This window comes from Halictus rubicundus, chromosome 9 (genome assembly GCF_050948215.1).
Source record: "Halictus rubicundus isolate RS-2024b chromosome 9, iyHalRubi1_principal, whole genome shotgun sequence".
In the NCBI taxonomy this organism is placed as follows: Eukaryota; Metazoa; Arthropoda; class Insecta; order Hymenoptera; family Halictidae; genus Halictus; species Halictus rubicundus.
Window position 1 is genome coordinate 8,370,602 of NC_135157.1, and position 23,057 is coordinate 8,393,658.

General features: G+C 42.1%; 1 protein-coding gene across 1 annotated transcript in view; it reads right to left on the reverse strand.

Annotated features, from left to right (window-relative positions):
* Positions 1-441: 441 nt before the first annotated feature.
* LOC143357480 (protein Wnt-4) overlaps positions 442-23,057 on the reverse strand; it is a 101,507-nt gene continuing 78,891 nt past the window's right edge. Inside the window, exons 2-7 of the mRNA XM_076794008.1 lie at positions 20,647-20,827; positions 12,519-12,642; positions 10,979-11,136; positions 4,204-4,381; positions 3,065-3,296; positions 442-2,033 (exon numbers count right to left, since the gene is read on the reverse strand). Of these exons, the coding sequence (XP_076650123.1) occupies positions 1,832-2,033; positions 3,065-3,296; positions 4,204-4,381; positions 10,979-11,136; positions 12,519-12,642; positions 20,647-20,827 (1,075 nt within the window). The 3' untranslated portion in view covers positions 442-1,831. The remainder of the gene's footprint in view (positions 2,034-3,064; positions 3,297-4,203; positions 4,382-10,978; positions 11,137-12,518; positions 12,643-20,646; positions 20,828-23,057) is intronic.

A 23,057-nucleotide genomic window follows, 5' to 3' on the forward strand; every position in this document is an offset into this window, starting at 1 on the left:
GTAACAGGACACCGACCGCCATTTTGGATAACGCGGCGGCTTCGGTCGGCGCCGACGGGAACACCGATCCGTGACCGGTCTTTTAACCGCTCCTCAATATGCCAACATTCGCGCGTAAATAATGGTGCACCTGAGAGCCAGACTAGCATAATAAGCCACGTAACTGCAACTTCACAGACACAATCGTACTTTGCTATTACGATATTAATACTGAAACGAGTCGACACAGTTTTGCTTGGGGGTGGGGATGGGGACGAATTTCATTTTGGACGCGTCTGCCAGGATTTCGTCTTCGTTGTTCCTACCGGCGGGAACGCGGCGTGGCAGGAAGTCGAGGTTTCCCGAAGTTTGATAGATCTTGATCACGCGCGAAGACGCATTTTTGAAGATGTCAGCGTGGCTCGTTTAGATCAGACATGGACAGAGATTGCCCTAGGCAGTTTGAAGTTTTGAGCAACGAGAGCAAGTTTGCTCAGGGCAATCTACGAAGGAGCAACACAGTCTTCTATTGTAGTTTCAAGACTATGTCGCATTCGCCATACGTTGCTCGATAGACTTTGTACATGCCTGATCTAGACATAAACGACTTCTTTCAATTTCGAACGTCCTCGAAAGATACGGATAATTTCATTTTCACCTGATGCGTTTCAATCTTTTTCTACAAACCAAGATCTAGGAAATAATTCGGTGCCTTTTTCACTCGTGTTCGATAACGTCTGTGACGCATGAATAAAATAGTATTACAACAATGGCGATGTTTTACAAACTAGAGGACAACGAAAATGAGCAGTAACTCCTTCGTTCGCTCATCATATTCAACACTGGTGACTACAATAATATATTATTGTGTACACTGATAAGTTGACTGCGGATTTTCTGCATTTATGAGAAAATTGAGTAGGTGATTAAAATGATACCATATTTCAAAGAATTCCACGGTGTCGGTATGTGACGGTCCGATTAAAATTGTTAAAAGGACAACGAACTTTCTATTTGATTTCTGTTTCGCACTATTCATGCAGAACATTTTTAATCTGCACGAAGGACCGCAGTCTACTGATAAGAGAATGAATGTTATATATTTTTCAGGTTGATGTAAATTTTCGAACACTGAAAGAGTTGCGGAAAGTGTGCCCGAAAGACGAGATAAACTCGACGCGAGTTACGACCGAATATCTCTTGGAAAGGCGGCGAATTAATTTTCCGCGTCTATAAAGTCGCGAATAAAATTCCAAAGAAGCAGAGAATCGATAAAATCTTCGCTTCCGCGTTTGAAAAGTTAGGCGAGCCGATGGAGCACACCGTTCTGCCGTCGCGTCCCGGGAGGGTGTACGACCCAGAACGACCTCGAAGATCGTTCCGTGGTAAACGGAAACAAGGAAGACGATCGTCGTGGTGCGGGGACCGCCCTGCAGAACACGGCCGTATGCCAGATATGTTCCTCTAACCGTCTGAAAACTACGCGTAAAGTCACCGTTGCCGAAGAGTGGACTTACGACACTCTGACTGTCAGGTACAGAATGTTCTAACGTAACGTGTCACACTTTGTAGCCTCTCGCGGCGGTTTTACGGCCCCCGTGGCCGACCCCCCGTGAGATAGAGGGGGCCGGCCGGTCAGGCCGGGCTTATGGTTTTAACTTGAACTTAAAACAGCGTTGGTAGAAGCGTTAGTCTACCCGGTGATTCTTGCGGCGACCGTCGCGCGTCTTGTCGTCGGTTTCGCGTCGGGGCCGAACGACCCGAGGAATCATCGTCGCGGAAAGATATCTGCCTGGACGCAGAGGGTCGTGAAGCACCTTTCGGTAGGCCGACCGGAATGCAATTGCACCAACTAATTGCAGACGTGCTCCTCGCGCGTGTGCCGGCAGAGCTCGCACTCGACGTTGCAACACCAGACGAACCGGCAGCCGCACTTCTCGGTCACGTCGCGAACTCGCGTCTGGTACCCTCGGCCGCAGCACAAAAGACGACATCCGTCCAACCCGGGGGACGTCCGGTTGCATATCCTTCCTCTCGTACCGGGAATACCGAGCCTGCAAACCCACCGGCAAAAAGGACCGTCTTTAGCAATTTTCTTCAACGGGTTATGCGAAAAACGTCTTCGTGCAAAATAGAATACTGTGACCGGCGCTATTGCCTTACACTAGGTTCACGGGACCCGTCAAAATGACGGGATCTAATAGTTGTAATTTACGATTATTGAGATTGGAAAGATCCAACCATGATTCGAAAAATTTATTTCTTTGGGTATACAGTGTTGCACGTAACACTTTTTACAATTTTTCAAATACTTGCGATAATCTGACAAACAAATATTTTCAACAAAAGTTCATCAGTTTTCGATTGCCTATACATTGCAATAAAAAAAGTTCGAAAAAATATTTTTTTTTAGTATTGTCAAGGTCACCTTCATTTTTTTAAATGGCACTTTGTATTTTTGACTTAACAGTATTATATCCCGTAGCAAGACGAATTCAACGACCTAGTATACCATCACCTTCGGATGACCTTGAAGGCAAAGAAATGAAAATTTCCACAAGAAATGACAGTCTGCTTACAGCATAAACTGTCGACTGTAAATGACCCCATAAAAAAGAAGATCAAGTGGTGACAAATCAGGGGTGGTGACCAAGCTAGAGTTATCATCACCCATTCAAGCAGACTGTCATTTTTTGTTGAAGTTGTCGTTTCCTTGCCTTCAAGGTAATCCGAAGGTAGGTGCCACTTAAAAAAATGAAGGTGACCTTGACACGTACAGCCAATCGAAAACTGATCAACTTTTGTTGAAAATATTTGTTTATCAGATTATCGCAGGTACTTGAGAAATCGTGAAAAGTGTTATCTGGGACACCCTGTATATTAGAAAAATAATAGCTAAAAATTTGGATCGGTACAGTACTATAAATAATCAGTGCTCCGTAAGTGTTATATTGTCATAATATTAGTAGTTCTGAACACGTCAGTTTACTCGTTCTGAGATGAACTAATTTACTAATAAGACGTCTACTGGATAGCACGTGATTGGCGGGTGGGATAGATTATAAAAAATCGGCGGATATCTCACGTGATATTTTTCTCGCAGTAGTCCGGACTGTCCTCGAGGTACACAAGGTCGGTCTTGTTCGGTCGCTTCAGATCCGGACGAGCTGGCCTCAGCCTTGCCGGTCTTCTTCCGCCGCGTTGCGCCAGTCGTACCAGGGCTGCACCTTCGTGCAACGCTGCGAGAGCTGCACCGGCCACCCTGAACGCTGGCAGTCTTCTCCAGCAGACGCGTACGCTGCACGAACCCGACATACCTGTGGCAGTAGAAAATTCCGGTCCGGTCAACGTGTGCGACCAGCTAGAACAGAGACTTCGAGGCCCGTGAAGATCAACCTTGCCGGGATACGGTTACGGACGACACACGTCCATGAAGATCGGCACAGTTGCTCGCAGAAAGCGACTGGAGGCTTGCGAGAGACGAACAACGTTTGATTTTTACTCGTGCGAATTTGTTCTAGGAACCTTGGACGTTGCTGGTACACTAAACGACTCGAGAAGACGCCAGGACGAGGACACAGAGGTTTTCAGGAATTTCTGAGGAATCAGATTCTTCGGGATAGAAGTCCCAGGGGACATCTTCTGACTCCCAAGTAAATCCTTCAGAAACGTCTCAACAGTCTCGCGGCATATCTGTTAATCCTACGTTCAGAAATCCGTCGACTTACAATGGATGTTTAGGTGTTTACGTTCTAGATATTATGAGACGCAGCTGATACTGCACGATTTGTTTCCACCGTATCTTATGACACCGCCTCGTGTTCTGTATTCGAAGCTCGAGTGTCAGCTCGTACGTGTCTGTAATCGTGCTCTACGCTCCGAAGATGCACTTTGTTTGGTTGAAGAGACATCAGAGTGTCGTGTCCAACGGGGGTCTAGGAGCAATCGTCGTTAAGGGCTGTGTGTTCCTGTCCCCTTAAGTCATCGACCGGGAGGAATAAAAGTGCGTTATCTGTGTACCCATTGGTCACGAACTCTTTTGTTTTCGAGACGCGCGGGGTGAGATCCTTGGAGGACATCTATCTGTCCTCGGATCCAGCTTGCGCGCTTCGAGAAAGGGTGACAGGGGATAGGCGAGGTCCTAAGTCGTTAAGCGGGCAGAGTGAAAAATAAGAGAGCAGATAGCGGGTAGGTTCTTATCTGCGGGACGCATTAATGGCTCACCGTGACACTTGCACACGCGTTGCATTCTCGAGCGGACGGCGCGCCTGCCAGCTTCGCTATCGTGCTTCCTCATCAGCTGGCCAGCCAGCCCTTTCGGCCCGTGCAGGACACCGTCTTTCACGGTCTCCTCGCCGCCGTCGGACCACTCTCGCGAAAACTTCTCGCCGAAGTGTATGTCCTGCGCAGAAAACGAGGACTATCGTGATACCGAACTAACCGCAGGAAAAAAATGCATCCCCCGGCACACGGCCGAACGGTTCCCACGATCCCGACGGGAAACAAATTATGGCGGCCTCTTCTTCTGCCGCAGGCGGGCCCGCGAAGCCGCCGTCGCCGCCCTAATCTCTGAACCAATCGTAATAAAAATTAGAAAAATATTTCGCGCTATTGCTAGTACGCTTGAAACAGCCTCTACGTCTTAGCGGTTTTTTACACCACCGGCAACCCCGACTTTTAACCCTTAGCACTCGAACGGCGACTGTAAGGCGCCACTAAAAATTGGCTGTATCATTATCTAGAATATATTTGACTGTATTAAATTTGTTCGTATTTAACCCTTTGCACTCGACGCTATTTTCATTCTAAAACTAAATTTTTCTTCCGTTTTCGAATATTTTCATTTTACTCATACGAAACTGATCCGATATCCACATGTAATATCTGAATGTTTAGTAATCTGTTAAATACAAATTTTGTAATGTAGCAAATACATTGTAATATTTTTTGTAATTTCTTTGAAATAATGCCACAACAATTTCTAGTGGTGCTTCAGAGTCACCACTCGAGTGCAAAGGGTTAATAAATTACTAAATACTTCAGTACTGTACAAGTAAATTCCACCATTTTTGTATGTATAACCTGAAAACATCTATAGAAGGGAAATATTCTAGGTCGGAAGAAATGTTTCGTTTTGGAGTTAAAATGGCTCCGAGTGCAAAGGGTTAACCTCTTAGCTGCTCAATGCGAGAACTTTAAGTAACTCACTATGGCAGCGCGTCGTCCAAGAAGATGACACAGACGAAAGCCACTGGCATAGTGGCGTACAGTAGCTAAAAGGTTAAAGCGAAGATCTTGAGGACCGAATGTTTTGTTTCGAAAAATGTTCGTGAATTTATTAACTATGACTTCTCCTATCGGTTTCTCTCGTTCTAATGTAAATGAGAATACTATTGTTATTATTGTAGTTGAGCAATGAACAGATTATGAATGTCTTCACTAGTTCTCTTGTGAAGCTCTCTTGAATGGTTCTCTTAGACTGCCACATTATTTCGTATGAAATTCTTTGAATTCTACATTTTTCGTTTATGTTTCATGATTCTCCACGCATTTTTTAGCGGATTCGCACCTGGCGAGTGTGAATGTCAGTGCTGATGTCACGATCACCCTTCTAATGGTAGTAAAAGTGACTCAGTCCAGGTGAAGGATCTTTTTATCAATGTGAAATCGTCGTGGCATAAGTGTATTGGTACGTGCGTGACTTTTTATGAGCTCTTACGACGATTAGTGTAGACATTATACTGATCGTAAGATTGCGGATTTTTATGCAAAATAAAAATTGTCCGGATGAACTGCACGATACAGTATGTACATAGACGTTTGTTTTTTTTTTCTTGATAATCTAAATGCTTTTACTGTTTTGCATTATCATAAATGCATTATTCTAAATTCGAAGCAAACATTCAATCACAGAAGAACCTGCAAATAAATTTTGATCTATTCAACATCAAATACCCGAAGAATCAATTTTGCGATTGGAATCCACAAGTTGCTCGTAGAAAACGAACAAAGTTGTATTCCAAAGGAGTCCTGTAATTATAAATCACCCTACAGAAAAGAAATCGGGCGATTGCAAAGGTTCGTGCGCTGCTTGAAAATAAAAAGCAACATGTTACAAAAATAGAGATTGGTTAAGGTACGAACTTTTGCAACGATCCGATACATCGAACACCGTCATTCAAGAGGACGATGAGAAAATCAAGCTGCAAGGAAAAAATAGGGAAAAAAGAGGTCTGGAGGAGCAAGAAGCCAGCGTGAGAAAAGACAACAGAGCTGCGCGTATAGCTCGCCTCTTCGGCGAAGGACGGCCGAGGGCAGGGGCGGGGAGGGGGAAGAAAAAGAGGGAAAAGCAGGAAAAAGAGAGGAAAAGATAGCCGGGACACGTGCTCGTGGAAGTCACGTGGAAAAGCGTCGGGGAAAGTGGCGGGTATCGCGTTCGGGATTACTGCGCGAGTCGCGGACCCGCCATTTTTGCGGTTGTTGGCCGTGTATCCAGTTTCCGTGCGGCGTCGACAGCCACCGTGTGACTTCTTAACGAGGGTGATCCCCTGGGACAAATGTCTCGGACGGGGCCCGTTGACAGATTCTAGAGATAATGATGTTTACCGACTCTCCCGTCCCGGCCGACCCGGACCAGGTCTAACGAATGGAAGTCCCGTAACGCTCGTCGATAAGTCCGCATACACCGCGCCCACCTTGGAAATCGTTTACACGCCCGTGACCGATCGGAGCTGACAATGAGACTGATTGGGTGACGGGATGAACGAACCCTCGGCTCCCGACAATCTTAGGAAGAATTTCGGAAACACGCTCGCTTGGTCGCCCGGCACTCTCAGGTGTTGTAGGGTCAATTTTGAGGAATTTCAAGTCTGACTTTATCGGTTGATGGACGGTTTATGGGTGCGTTGAATTCGCTTCTGTTTCGCTTTGTCTCATAAACGATCCTTTAGGAAGATCTTTGGAAACATGCTCGCTCACCTGACACTCTTAAGTGTTCAGGATCTATCGCGTATGAAGCTGGATTTGATCGAGGATAGTTTAGGGGTGGTTTCAATTTTATTTTGTTTGACTTCGTTTCATAAACGATTCGAATATTTTGTAGGTTTTGGAATTGGTTAACGTGGATCGGGGAATATGGAGATGGTGCGCGGGGGTTGGAAGGTTGCCGTGATGACTGCGGATCTTTTATGCAAAATAAAAATTATCTGTAAAGAGGAGTCACTTCGAAACTGTTTTCTTTCTTGAATTATTTTAATATGTCGATGTTGATATATCCTTACTCTTCGATTCCTTTAATCTGTCCACCGTTTAAGATTATAAATACTCGATTTCGTTAGAAATGCACACAAAGGAGGACTTATCGAACTAGGACTTGTTTCCCTAAAATTTTTCAGGCGTTCCTCCGGCCAAAAGTCGATTTTCAAAATTTATTCTAAGCTATAATATTCTAGCGTTGTCCGTGCATTTTGCTCTTATGAAACAGAAAAAGTCTTCTAACATTATATTAGCGAATATAAAATCAGGATTTTCTGTCTAGTCAGATCAGAATGTTTTTGTCTTTAAACAGAAAAAAATAGAAATACTTTTGCCTGGCCAGATCATGCAAATAACCCACTGCGCGGCGTTCACCCTCCATTATAGATCTTCTGGTTCGTCCAGAGAATTCTGGCCACGTATTTACGTTCGTGTGCATCGCTAACGTGCGAGTTACGTGGCCGATATGTGCGGGGGCGGGTGGGAGGGGTCGGGGGCAGGTGGTGGGGCGGGAGGTTGTTGCAACTTAACAAGCTTAGCCCCCGTAATCCCCTTGTAAGCTAGCAATGTCTACAAGGGGTCAGCCGTACGCATGAAATGCATCCGTTTACAGGACGAGCTTTGTCTTCGTCCAGGGTTAAGGTTTACGTCGACCGACCGTAGAGAGATCGAGACGACAAATTGGGGATGCCCGTGCAGGGCAGTGCTTCCCCCGCCAGTGCTTAAGAGGGTCGCGCAGACACGGGAAAACGTACAGCATCTTCGGAACCGCTCACCCCCTCCCCACCTTTTCTTTCCAGGTTTGCTCGAACCGAAAATCCCAAACGCGATTTCATATCGAGACGCGCGAAAAAATGGCTCGACGCCCCTACGGTGCACGAACAAGTAGAACGAAAACTGAAAATTATATAGCTTCGGAGATTGTCTGCAGCTGACTGCGCTTTTTACCGAATAATCTCAATTTCATTGACAGCAATTTTTGTACAAAAATGAACAAGGCAGTGTTCAGTGTTTTTTAATGAGAAGGAAAAGTAATGTCATTTGAATTTTGAAGCACTTCGTCGTAAAGAATAAACTACCCTCTACTATATTAGTCACATCCAGACTGCGAATTTTATGCATTCATGACAAAAACGAGTAGCTACAATTTGCAATAGTGGACAGATTAAAAGAATCTAATAGTATCCATACACTTACTTTCGATCCACCAAAATTATTAAAAAAGGAACAAGATATCCATACGTGGTTTTGGTTTCTTGTAACAGGTGCAGAAAACTTTTATTTTGCATAGTAGTTCCTTTAAATCCACGAACATTAACGGAAAACGATATCCAAATTGATTAGAAAATAATATTTTTAATTTACGATTATTCAGATTGTAAAGACCTACGCGGAATTATTCAACAAATTTATTTCTTCTTGTATATATTATTTAAAAAATGGCTAAAAATGAGGGCAAACGCATTCTTGTTATTTCTATAAAGTAATGCAAAACATTTACTTTCAGTGCTCCGTGAACCCGAGTGTTAAAGATCGCTGGACAGATCGATCAAAAATTTTGGAAAACCGGGAAAAGAAGGTTGCATTTTCTTCTGATCGTTTGGCAAGCGATTCGAACACGTGGGTACAATTTGAAGGAAGGAAGGAAATTGTTCAGACTTAGTGTTGCGGGGTTAATACGGGGAAGGATAGCTAGTCGAGAGTCGAAGGAACGAGCTCGTTGAAATGCAGAGGCGTATATGGAGATCAAATGACAAGCAAAGGCTTGCGGAGGCTAGTATGAACAGCTTCTGAGAAAGAGGTACCAGTTTGTTCTGTGTATCGGCCGTAGGGGTTGGTCCCCCTTTAAATCGCGTGGCGTGCGCGCCCACGCACAAACGAAAGGATACTGTTACGTTTCTCCTACCACGCTCGGGCCGGAAAAGGGTGCAAAATAATCGTCGTTTGTCGGCGAAACGGAATTTCATTAACTCTTGCGACTCTCTCGCCGATACGATTAGACGGTACGCGGCGAGACGATCGCGGGGGAGGTCGGATTGATTTACGATTGATGCGACGAAGAATTCGCGGGCCCCTGTTACGCGAGGCTCGCCGCGAAATTGAAATCCCCTCGACGACGTTGGAAGTTCTGTCGGTAATTGACCCGTCTACGACTTCGCGTTTAATTAACGAACGTTGCGCAACTACCCGAAGAATTCTCCGTCGTGCTCGCGCGCCGGCTTTCGGATACAATTTACATTGAACTATGCAGTCTACATTGAAAAATGCGGGGAAATGTTCGCGTCAAGAAACGTTAGTGACAATTTATGTTATTCTTACTGTGAGAAATTTGCTGGCCGACGAAAGAACTTTGTTTCTTGATTTTTAATATCGAAACAGGAATTTGCGTGGCGATTTGGAGTTTACTTAGTATATTATGGATTTTAATACTTTTAAAAGATTACTGGAAATGGAAATTGAATACACTGATTCGATCAACATTTGGCTATACTAAACGTCATGTTTTAATAATAAGTAGCGCTTGTAATAGATGCAGACTACTTTGGAGCTGCTCGGTATTAGAATCGGTATAATAATAATTAAATCTCTAAAGGAGATCTCTGTCAGTACATATGCGTTATCAACGAATGCTGCTTTTATTAATCACTAGACAGCGGATATTTATGCGAAATAAAAATTTTCTACCCGATTTGCAACCAACTGGAGTGAAATAGAAATTGATATTCTTTCTTAATATGTTTAATAGGTCGAAAATAATGTAACAGTATTTTTAAATTCCTCTAATGTTTTCCTTGTTTCGACAGCTACACACTTTTGTCATAAGTGCATAAAATCCGCTGTCTATTAATCACTAACCATTATTACGTTTATATCTAAAATTAAGTGTCCAAACAAAGAAGCAAAAATCGCAAAAATTAGTAAAATGGTATACAATAAATCTGCACCAAATAGGACATTTCATGCGTAGCTGATTATTATTTTTAAGAAACGTACTTGCCAAGCGTCCAAACAAAGAAGCAAAAATCGCAAAAATTAGTAAAACGGTATACAATAAATCTGCACCAAATAGGACATTTCATGCGTAGCTGATTATTATTTTTAAGAAACGTACTTGCCAAGCGTCCAAACAAAGAAGCAAGAATCGCAAAAATTAGTAAAACGGTATACAATAAGTCTGCACCAAATAGGACATTTCATGCGTAACTGATTATTATTTTTAAGAAACGCACGTAATAAAACAAACTGTGAAAAAATGTCAGGGAGCGTATCGCGCTAACTTTTAAACGTTCTCTCATCTTTTGTTAGTCTCAGAAGACCATGTCCCATTTGTCACACGGCTGAGTGTTGGCAATTAGCTACCCCCGCTTTTAGAACACAAGGGATGAAAACGCGCTTCCTGTAAACACGTACGGAAAAATTCGTAGGAATCGTTTGCCGAGCGAATATCCGCCCGTTTGAGAAGATTAAGCTCGTTATGGCGGGAAATAAGATTCGGTCGCGGATTTATTTCGATCAAGCGGGAAGGAGAGGAGAGGAGAGCGGAGGAAAGAAGGAGGTGCGCGATCAATTGAATAGAACAGGGGATGTGGCAGAAGGGAGAGAAGACGGAGACGTAGACGGAGGCGGAGTAAGCCCGGCCAAAGAGCGAAGTAATCCTAATTTACGGGGGGCAGTTAGTCCGCGGCCTTATTCTTCAAAGAACAACGGAAATACAAATAGGCGGTGCCCGGGCTAGTGAAATTACCTCGCTGCAACCGCCCCATTGCCAATTATTCGGCCGGCGTGTCCTGACCCGGTTGTCGCAGGAGCAATCGGTGAGCTCGCCCCTGGAACAGGCCCTGGTGACGCTGTAAGCCACCCCCGCCGCTGATATTGCATACACGAACGCTGCCTCGCGACTGTCTGCGAACATGCACCAGAATTTTGTCGCTGCCGAGAAGTTTTTCCATTTTCTTCGACCCGCCGACCTTAACGGCGCGGACCGTGATTACGAAACAGAACGCAGACTCCGCGTTCTCTCTCGTTCTTCCTCCTCTCTCTCTTACTCTTCCGGGGAATTAGTTTTAATTAAAATTATTTCAGGCTCGCCGCGAAAAGGATCCCCCACCTCTCCTTCTTTTTTCACCAATCCTTGACAACGCGCTTCGATAGAGCCACTTTAATCCTTCCGCCATGTTCACCCGATTGCTGCGCTTTGTATCGCTTACGCGAGGCTGCGTTCGCAGCAGAAAATAAGTGGAATGTTTATTAATACGTAACTGCAAAGGATGGTTTGGGTATCTATGATTCCGATAAACTGTGTCCGGACAAATTGTTTACAACGTTCTCACTCAAAATTTAACAGCGTCGGTCTCCGACATTTTACTCTAAAATTGTTATAGAGACTTTTCCACAGGGAATGATTGAACGGATTTCGTGATGCAAGCATATATCGTGTTCAAAGTTACGAAGAATCTGGAGTGATCTTGTTATAATTTCTTTCCGTCTTATATTTTTACTTTATTAACCTGTTAACTTCCTTATTTTCTATTATTATATTATATAGAATATATATTATATTACTACCTGTATTTTCCTTTGTGCTTTATATATAAATAAACGAAAGAATATATATTTCATAGTCTTTTCATTTATTTTAAGCATAAATAAAAAAAAAAATAATAATATTAAATTACATCCTCCGGGCGTGACGTATTTACACGTCCTAGTGAAAGAGTTCGCGCCCGTTATACGCTGCTTAATTAAAAAGGGAATTCCCCGGTTAACAGGTTAATTATGAATTATCAATTAAAATAACAAATTTATAGGCGTGAGTACTCAAAATAAAATTCCAATTTCTTCGAATCGTCAATTACGTATCGAATAAAACGTCGAGTTTCCTAAAACCAAAAATTGTACGGGATCCAAGAATCATTTCATCCGATTATTTACGAAAACGTCTGCCTTTCGTGTATTCTATCTTTAATAGTTTACTGTATCGAGTTCGAATAGTAAACAACTAATTGAAACTAGTTGAAGCAACTAATTTCTTGCGTATTTTTCAATAAATTAGATTAATAAAAATTAAATTACTAAAAAATTGACGGGATCGTGTATTTCTTTCGGAACACGAAAATATGCGAAGGATTCCGAGGCAACCTTGTATCGTGGACTACTGTACTGTTTGATCGAGGACACTCGTGATCGATCGGGCGCATCGTCGCCGGTCGTGGAGAGCTCCGACGTTATCAAGGATTTGGTTGGCGGCTCTGTCGAAGATTGGTGGAAGCCGCGTGTCTACTTACTGACTAGCATCACGCCGCCGAAAACGTTCTCCGGATTTTCCGGGCTGATGGAACAATTCCATCTGGCTGATCTAAACTGGTGCTGACACTCCTCTATGGCCAATCTCGCGCCCGCGCTGACTGCCTGAAAGTAAAGACCGTGAAAGCCGCGAATGGAAAGGAAAATTGAGTGGCGGGTTTACTCGAGAACGGTTTACCGGTTTTCTGTTAGCTCGTCGACCGCCCTGAGCCCGTTGTTTTTAAAACAGGCCCACAAATTACTCCGCTTTCGTTAGACAAATTACTCTGCTCGAGGTACCCGCGTCTTCCGGACCGTAGCGAGAATTCTCTCCGAGATTCGTGGATCCGGATGAAAAGCAGCAAAATTTAGTTGTATACAGTAATCAAATTATTAGAGCCACAGCAGTGTTGCTGTATTTACAATTCACGAGCACCAGTACACTATTAACACTAGGTTTACGGAGCATTTTACATTACTTCGTGAAAATAAGAAGAATGTGTCTATCCAGGTTTTCAGCCATTTTGTAAATAATATATACCTAAGGAAATAAGTTTGTTGAGTAATTCCACGTAGATGGATCTTCACAATCTCGATAATCGTAAATTAAAAATATTAGAACCCGTCATTTCGACGGGTCCCGTAAACCTAGTGTTAAAGGATAATAAGAATTCAGTGCAGCATGATTATCGTTGAAAAATTTATTGTTTCAATATGTAATGCAACACTCTAACAATTTAATCGCCTACTGTATTATGTGGGCAACGTGGCAATCGAAGAGTTAACATCAACCGTGCGTTATGCCGGAATCATGCGTAGCGGTGGGGATAAGCTCGAGCGACCGTCAATATGCAGAATTTTAATTTAATTTTAATTTAATTTTTATCCCGATATAAGACGACGCTTTTCATTTCGAGATAAGAATATCGCTATCCCCTCTTGTTCTTCTTCTTCGTCCGAAATACGACGAAAGCCGGTCCAGAGCTATCGCCTTATATCGAAAGAAAACTATAGTGAAATATGGGGTGTGGGTCAGAAATGACTCCGGCATAGGCCTAGAACTCGCAGAGGTCCGAGGGTTAAACAATTTCGTAACGAAATGTCTGCTGAATAATATAATACTTATCACTACGCTATAAGTGTCGATGTCATTTTCTATTTTATTCCCCACTCCAGCAGTCTTTGTTTTTAAAAACTAAGTTTTATGAGGTTGTATTAAATTTTGTATTTTATTGTCCCTGAAAGTTCTTTTGTTTTTCAGTTTGAGGATTGATTTAACGCGATTTTATCAATGATAGGGATTGGACGTACGAGCACGCGTTAGGTGCGTCCACAATTATCAAGTTCGTGCGCCTAATATCGAGCTTCCGGTTAATTAGATCGGTGTCAGGGGGTAATTATAATGTGTAATCAGTTTCCACTAACGGAACAATTATGCTAATAGGTATTTGGAATCAATGTTATCTCGGCCATTAATATTAATCACGGGCCCGTGTACTTGTGGCCCATTCAGTAAACAGCCGTGGCATTTATAATGACATCTCTTATAAATCGTGACTCGTGAGAAGCGAGACACCTGCGTGTCGTTCTTTAATTCGATGAAATACAATTCCGTGTGAGATTAACTTATTTCTCTTGGAGGAAAAATGAAAAAGGGGCAGAACAATCTTTCTAAATCTGACAGTGAAAATAATCATTTTGTTTAATGGTGGATGTATTTAACAATCTTTCAGGACCGAGATTATGGACTGTTTTCGGTTTCGAAGATCGTGAAGAATGATCTCCAATAGGTGTCATTTTCCATGACTCCCGCTGTGTAAGAGTTTTATGGGATTAGTTCCGATCCCAGAAGAAAGGAGAATGTTTCCGGGTGACAAACTCGGGCCGGCCACCTTGTATGTATGTATAACGTGTAATTTTCTATCTCGAAGATCTGAAAGCTGTATTTTTCAAACAACAGACAACCGAGATTCCACGAAAATTCCACTTCAAACATTCCACCCGGCCGGTGTCTGTAGAAATCGTCAGGTACTCTTAATTGCTTTTGTGCTTAATTCGTGTTCGTCGAAAAGAAGGTTGCGAGAAGCATAACTACACAATGTACAGTAATGTACATATAATTATTATTTGATTTTTATTCTACTGAAAAAGATTATACGCTTGTACTGCATTTATCTATTTCTACAAAAATAAAACTTTATATTTTTACCTCCTACAAACATTCTAATTCACTATTACACTATCACATAAAATAATATTCGAGGTTCTTTATATTGGACTAGGAATGTTGTAACTTTGTTGGTACGATTAGGTGTAACAAAAAATTTCATCATTATTACAAATTAAGTTTTAGGAAGTAACTTTGTTTTAATAAATAGAAGAGAGTTGAGAGAAGAGAGTGTGACGCAAGTAATAATAACTTAACAACGATTTCAAAGTTAAGATTTGTTTAATCTTGTCAAACTCACAATCAGTAAAAATCGTAACTTTCGTCAACATTAACTCTTTAACTATTTACTCGCGGGGGTTTGTTCATTAATTGCTTAAAATCACATACCAAATCGACTAGCAAAATTTCAATTTCTCAGATTGAAGCACCCCCTGTGTAAGGGTAGTTTTAAAAGTTTCTGATTCTAGCAAAACCCCCTAAAACCGTTCCGTGTGTAATAGACTGCGGATTTTATGCATTTATGACAAAAATTAGTGGGTGTAATTTTAAGTAGCAAAAATATTAGAAAAATTCAAACAAACTATTATATTATTTTCAATCTGCTGAACGTAATAATAATAAATTTCTGTTTCACTTCAGTTTGTTGCAACAAATCAGGTAAACAAATTATAGATTCGCAGTAATTAACAATGTACAATTAACACAATTCGTCGAGCTTTTTGCGATCCTGGCCCACTGTGGCGCGACGGTAAGAAACTTCTATCGTTTCGCAGAAGCGTAATTTATGTTTCGAGAAAAGCTTATTCCCTAATTGCAGAAGCATCTTGCACAGAGAAATCGAACGCTTGAATGAACGAAGGAACGGGGCCAATAAGATGGCGGCCCGGAGTGTGTGGCACGTCGATCGGGTCATCTTGAAATTTTAATGCAAACGCGACAATAAATCGGCCCTCATCCCGTTCGAGGATGTTCGACGTATCCGGTTTGATCGTTCGGAATTAAAGCCCGCGGTGGGCCGGGATCTCTCGGGCTTATTATGAATATTCATAGCCGGTCTTTTGTCGGTAACCGGGACTCGGAAAAGCGATGCCGGTCGGCTTCGTTCAAAGAGATATCGAGGCCCGAGGCCTCGAGTTTACCTAGGCACCGGTTTCTCTAGACGGTGCCCCCCATCCCCCCATCCCCAAGACAAGATTTGTGCATTAGGGAAAGGTAAACGCGATTTTCGGGAACGTGAAACCCGTGGCGTTTCCTTCGCCGAGACGAAACAGCCCACGACGAATCGCGGGCCAAGGAACGAATCGCTCTCAAAGAGAACACTCGGATTTTTATCTTTCGGAGAGCTCGCTTCGGCAGCAACCATACTGTTCGTATAATTAAATTAACCCTTAACTGCTACGATTTATTTGACGAATTCGATTTTCTCTGACGTTATTTCTTAGAAGAAAAAGAAAATCTACCGTGTGCCTATGTATTTTATAATGGCAACAAAATAGAATTCTATTCCGGTTTAAATAAATTAGTAACGTTATTCGGTAGACTTTCTACGAAACTTGCAGCGCGAGTCTGACTCGATGTTATAGGGAAAGGGGTTAAGTGGTACAGTGTTTACTCAGATTGCGAAGTATCGTACTAGAACCTCTCTAAAATTCTGTCTTAATTTTCTCAGATACCTTCAAGTATGTAATTTAAGAAAATTGATATTTGCAATTATCGTGCAAAGCAGTAGGGAAAGTTAGTGTAGAGAAAATTAAAATTGTTGGAAAATTTACTGTATTGGAGAAGATTGTCTTCGGAAATAAAAAATTAAACTCATCAACGTTTCCTACCGTTAAAGTAATTTAACTCTGTTGCTCGGATTAATGTTTCCTGTCGTATTCCCAGTAAATTTGAAGTTTAATAAAACTGTGGTGTTATAGTAAAATTAATACGGTAGTTTACATTTAAGATTACAATCTCCTAAATATCTGTTCATAATTGAATGTCAGCATCGATCCCCCTTAATTCAGGGAATATTGATGCAGCAATTATCCGGGTACGCTAGGGTCCTTTACGTAAATTGTAAGGGCTATACGTGACACATGCTAGCGCCAAAATGCCAAGTTCAATAAAATTCTTGTATTGTAGTAAAACTAATTCAGTAATTTATATATAAGATAGCAATCTTCTTCGCCTCTGTTCATAATTGTCAGCTTTGATCCAATTTAATTCAGAGAATATCGATACAGCAATTACAATTTTTTGGTTGCGCTAGGGTTCTTTACATAAAATACCAGCGAACAAATTTAACGATTAATAAAGTAATGATATTATAGGGAAGTTAATTTAGCAATTTATATGTGAGGTTACAATCTTCTAAGGCTTCGTTCATAATTGAATGTCAGCTTTGATCCACCTTAATTCAGGGAATATTGATGCACCAATTATCTGACCAGTGTACCGAGGTTAATTATCTTTGGGTAAAATATATGAGGGTCTATGCGGAACATGCTAACGAACACGTTAATTTCTGAGAAAATCGAAAAGAAAGGTATTAAAATAGCTGCGGTGGTTTTTCCGAGGAAAATTACGCGGACAAAAAGAAAAGCAAACATTAGGGCGCTCCGCGAAGTACGTTTTGCAATCCGGTTTTTCGTCTCGGTTTTCGTCGTTAAAGCGATCCGGAATCGCGACGGAAAATTGAACGTCCCTTTAAGGCAGGTTGGCGCGAGGGCACTGGTTGGATTCGCACGATTCTAAAGAACTCCCGGAATGCCAGGCTCGAGTTGTAGCTTTCGTTTGCCGCGCGTGCAATATTTAATAGTCCAGCTCTGCAACAGTCAGGGTCTTCAGTGAACCCTACGAGACGACCTCCTTCCGAGACCGCTCGCTGTCGGGAAATGCAGTCGTGAATTCAGCGATCTCGTGGATCGACAATGTGGATCCCCGTAGAACCTCGGCGAAGATCCATGCGAAATCTTCGGACCCGACAACGGCTCCACGGAATATTTATCTACGCTGTCACTATTTTCCATGTACCAATCAAATCTACACAAATCTATGCGCAAATTTTGAACAGATTTTTGACACTCGTCCATTTCGTAAGGGCGAAATAAGCCCCTTAAGTCGACGGTTGCAAGCACCTTGTAATTTTAATATTACTTAGAATCCTGTAATTTTAACTCAAAAGTCCAGTCACGTAAAAGATTGAGAACAGTTTAACTAACTTCTTTCACGAAAATCAACACGAATGGAGTAGATTTATACTTTCCTGCAAATGCTATTATCTTGTCTCCATCTTTGCTGCCTTCTTTTACTTCAAGTTTTAATTTTTGCAATATCTTGTTGAACCTTCTGTATTTGAGAATTTCTGAAACAGTTCTGTAAGGTGACGTACTATTTTAAAAAGATCTTGTTCGTTTTATCCGCTGAGATTCTCTTTGTTATCCTACAGTCTGTCCAGACCGTCTTTTTTCGTGCTCGACTAAACGAGACTCATGCTACGTATCCACGCTTGTAGAATCCAGCCGGTTGCGCACTCGTCGGTAGAAGAGTCACGCTGTTGAAGAGTAAACTGTCGGCGATTGAATCTCAGGTGTGCGTTCACTACAGAGTTCTACACTCGAGAGCAACGATACATCTTCACACGAGAACAACTCTCAAGAGTAGAACTACGCTAATGAACGCAGCCCTGGCACACAGCTATTACGCTGAAAGCGATGTAGTTTCTACTCTCTCGAAAGTATAATGCGCAGGTGTTTGGTTTTAAATAGGTGGAAGTGTAATGCCTGCTTTCGAGGGTAACTCCCATGTATTAGATACGTGTCATTAGTTTAGCGAGTAGAACCTTGTGATGCTCCTTCTACCGCCTATGTAATTCGCGGGCGTCGACGCTTAAGCGAACACGGCGTAAAACGCTATAATGTTTTTTTACTGGCTTCCGCTATCTGCCGCTTTCTACCATCGAGTATTATCTACTGCAGTTCGTTCTCGAATAAGATAAACATTTACGCTGTTTTCTAGCGTTACTATCGAGCCTACATTCAAGATTAAATCCTTTTAAGCGGCGTACACGTTGAGCAAATTTCATGGTAACTATTGCTTCAAGAATAGGTCTTCATTTATTTATTATTCTACTCTGAATTAGAAAGTTTCGTGTGTCCCTGATATCCCTGAAGTGTATCTCATGCAAACTTTCGCGGAAACGTTATTTTTAGGGAAGCACGTCGTATTGTTAGTTTTAAAAAGTTGAGGAAATTTTGTTTGCATTTTCTCTAGAACACTGTCGTAAGAGGATTTTTGAAATTTAAATAATATTTTTGTTTCAGATCTCCGAAACTATTCCCACATTTAATTTCTAATTTTTACACGCAATTTTTGCCACAATTAATTGTTTCAACCCTTACGTCAATACTCAAAATGTCTTACGATATTCCGTAACACTATATATATTTGTATGCTTTAAATTACAATTACCCAAGAAGGCAGAAATCTACATAAACAAATAGGTTATATACACCTGGGTGGCCGGGTAATCGGGTACAAACATAAGGGTTGAAGCGTTAAGCGAAAATGGATGAAGCCATTTTTAAATAATTACGAGGATTAGACAATATTTTTAAACTACTGTACGTTTTGTTAAAAGGTATTCTACACTCACTATTTTAATATTTAACCACAAAACAGAAAACTTTATTCTCAATCTTGATCCCGAGAATCTACCCCTGAACTTTCTCCCTCGTGGCGACGTGGCCTAAGGCCTTTTATCTAGGGATGAGGGATGTTTTGTAAAATAATATTTTTAACTAGCGTACGTTGTTCTAAGAGACACTTCTCGACACTCACCACTTGAATTTCGAACCATAAAACAAGAAAGTCTAATCTTAAGCGCACCGATCGCAAAGATCCTTTAACCCTTAGCACTCGAATGGCGACTGTAAGGCGCCATTAAAAATTCCTGTATCACTATTCAAAATATTTTTTACATTATTAAATTTGTTTGTATTTAATAAATTACTATACATTTCAGTACTGTACGAGTGCATTGCACCATTTTCGTATGTACAACATGAAAAAATATATATAGAAGCGAAATATTCTAGGTCGGAAGAAAGGTTTCGTTTTAGAGTTCAAATGGCTTCGAGTGCAAAGGGTTAAACTTGCTTTCCAGTGGAGACGCGGCCTAAGGTCTCTCACCCAGGATCTTTCATGCTTTTCAGAGCGTGCGAGAATTGAATAATCTGTTCAGTTAATTGTACATTGTGCCAGGAAATATGGACGCTCGCCATCTCAATCTTGAATTATAAAATAGTAAGCCCTAAAATTGCTCTCCGGTGGAGACGCGACCTAAGATGTATCATCTCGGATCTTTCCTGCACATCAGAGCGTGTGAGAACTAACTAATTATATATTATCCCAAGAAATATCGCCATTTACCATCTCAATATTCAACTATAAAACATTAAATCCTATTCCGAAGCGAACCGATCCCGAAGAGCTACCTCTAAACTTGCTATCCAGTGGAAACGCGGCCTAAGGTCTCTCCGGTGCTCCTCGCAACCTATCTCTATCCCGCGATTCACCGAGTATCACAAAGGTATGCGCGTGAAAAGCTCGTCGCGCGCATAAAGGGGAAGAAAAATGGAAACGATTCGTCGTCGTCGTCTTTGTCGATGGAGCGGGTTCGAGCGTTCAAGCGGTCTCTCCGCCACGAAAAATTACACCGACAAAGTTTATACGCCGGCCTCCTCGTTTCTCTCTTTCTCTCGCTCCCTTTTGCCCCGCATTATATTCCTCCTATCCTTCTCTCTCTCTCTCTCTCCCTCTCCCTCTCCCTCTTTCTCTTTCTCACTGATTTTTTCCGCTCTCCTCCGCCGTTCTCCCTATCTCGCTCGCGCGCGGGTCTCGTGAATCGAATTAGCCGCGTGCTTCCCCGGGCATTAATCCGAGAGGTTCTTCGGCCCCTGCCGCGAGGTAAATACCTGCAGGACGGGTGGCGAGCGGGAGCATATCGCCTGCTGCTTGGCGGTCAGGTGCACGCTCTTGCAGTTCTTTTCGGCGCTCGCCGGGCCGATCACACCCGCGCCGACGATCTGGGCCTGTCCGTCGGCGCTGCTTCCCTGGCCCGATCCGCTATTCAGCCGGGGCTCCACTCCCAGGTACCTGAAACAATCCCGGAAGCGTTCGACGCGTTATTATCTACGGTCCCGAGCGACGCACGCCGGTCGATTTTTCGGAAAAAGTCCGACAGAAATCGGTATGACTTGAACATTTTCATTTTCTCGCCCTCAACAGATTCGAATGCATCTTCGTGGATGGATGCAGCATTCTTGTCGAGTAATCACTTAACAACACCATCGATCATGATGGGGTTTTCCAATGAAAATCCCATCAGGTCGGTTATAACGGGACACGAGGTTCATGCAAAGCGTGGGAAGCAGATCTTCCATGTCAATTTTCTCCCATTGTCTTCCCAGGCAGTCAAGCTGGTTACAACGCGAGTATTAGAGTAGAATAAGTAGTAGAAGGTGGTACGATTCGGAATTAGTGTAGACAATTATCTTAGCGTTAGCAGACTGCGGAATTTATGCATAAAATTGGTGGGTGCAATTTGAAACGATAGAAAGATTAACACGTTGACTGTCATGTCACCCATATGTGGGTGACGGAATTATTGATCCAGGTTTTCAAATGAATTTTTACGTTAATGTATTCATTGTACCAAATTTAATTAGGATCTGTAAAATGCAAGGAAGTTGGAGGACTACTCCATATCATACATTTAATTTTTTTCAATTTTTATTTTATGAAATAACTTACTTTGATTTTATGGAATTTTTGGGGTTTCTAGTTCGGCGTTCAAAGTGTTAAAGGAATTTGAGAATATCAATATAGTTCTCACTGCTTAACAAAACTGCAAGACTATTATTTCTTTTTTTTATTTCGTCTAATAATTAGCCTACGGATTCTATGCATTTATGACAAAAGTGGGTACGTACAATTTAAAGCAGTGGACATGTTCAGCATTCAGCTTAGTAAGATAATTAAATAAAAGAGCAACAAATTTCTATTTGGCTCCAGCGTGTTGCAATCGATGCAAACAATTTTTATTGTGCACAAAGAACCGCAGTCTAAATATTAATATTAAGAGACGGAATAGGTAATGGCGCGAGATTGATGTAAGATTAAGCGACATAAGACGAATAATGTAAACCGAGTGGCATTTTCTTCCTTAAATCGGGCACGAACTTTTCATGCTAGGAGAAGAGATACTGAATGAGTTAGGTCAGGGGATAGGTAAGGAGCGGTAAGCCCGCACAAGGCCTGCAAATAACCGAGAAGAAGCGTTCCCCGACCTCCAGACGATAATTTTCAGGCCATTTATCTGTGTACACGGATGCTTATTAAGGGATAAGTTGTCTAAAGCAAAAATAGCCCCGTCGAAATGATATCCTCACTTTCCTCTCGCAGTATTTACAGCTCCATTGTTCCGTCACGAGCCCGAGCGTAACAATACAACGGGGGGAAAAGAATACTGTTTAATTTCAGTGGTTCTTTTAGCCGTGATACGGTTGTTACGAAACAACTCGCGCTGACCGCAACCGGCCAGTACCCTTAACGAGTACACCTCCGCTTTGCCAGCCGAAGGTCAATACGGGATTTCAATGGAACCCGTGCGAAGCCTCGAAGGGACAAGGGACAATGTTTTAGTACCAATAGTTCATACGATCGGGTGAAAGTTCTCCCCCCGTTCCACACAGAGAAAGCGTGTCAAATTCAATTCACCGGGATGTTCGATCCGTTCACGGGTGGCCGATAGCTCCGATAGAAAGGCAACTGCCGGCACAATTATCGAATTTATTTAATGCCAGCCGGGTAATAAGCACCTGCTGGCAAAACCTATACTCTTCCCCCCTTCCCCTCCACCCTCTCATCCTCGACGTATCGACAATTGTTGCGTGGAAATATTTGCGCTCGATCGCCAAGCTTAAGCTGCTTTTCCACTTGACGGTATTCCGATCAGAGAAATTCAAAGGTGGACGATTCATAATTCATATGTATATAGACTGTGGATCTTCAAAATAAAAAATCATCTCCATCAATTATAAGAAACAGAGATTATATTACTATATATTTCTTTGTTCAATCATTCCAATAAATTGCAGAGGACTTGCAGAGAATTGCAGAGAAATTTGAAGTCCTATCTTTAGTCTCTATTTACGTGTCCAACTTTACTTTCAAATAAAGTTTATTTGAGTATCAGTCGATGTGATATCGTCGTGCATTCTTTTTCCACGAGTGAGAAAATAAACATATTGACGACAACATTTAGCGGTAGTAAATGAACAACGATAGAAGAAGCTCAGAACGACCAAAAAATTAAATTTTTATC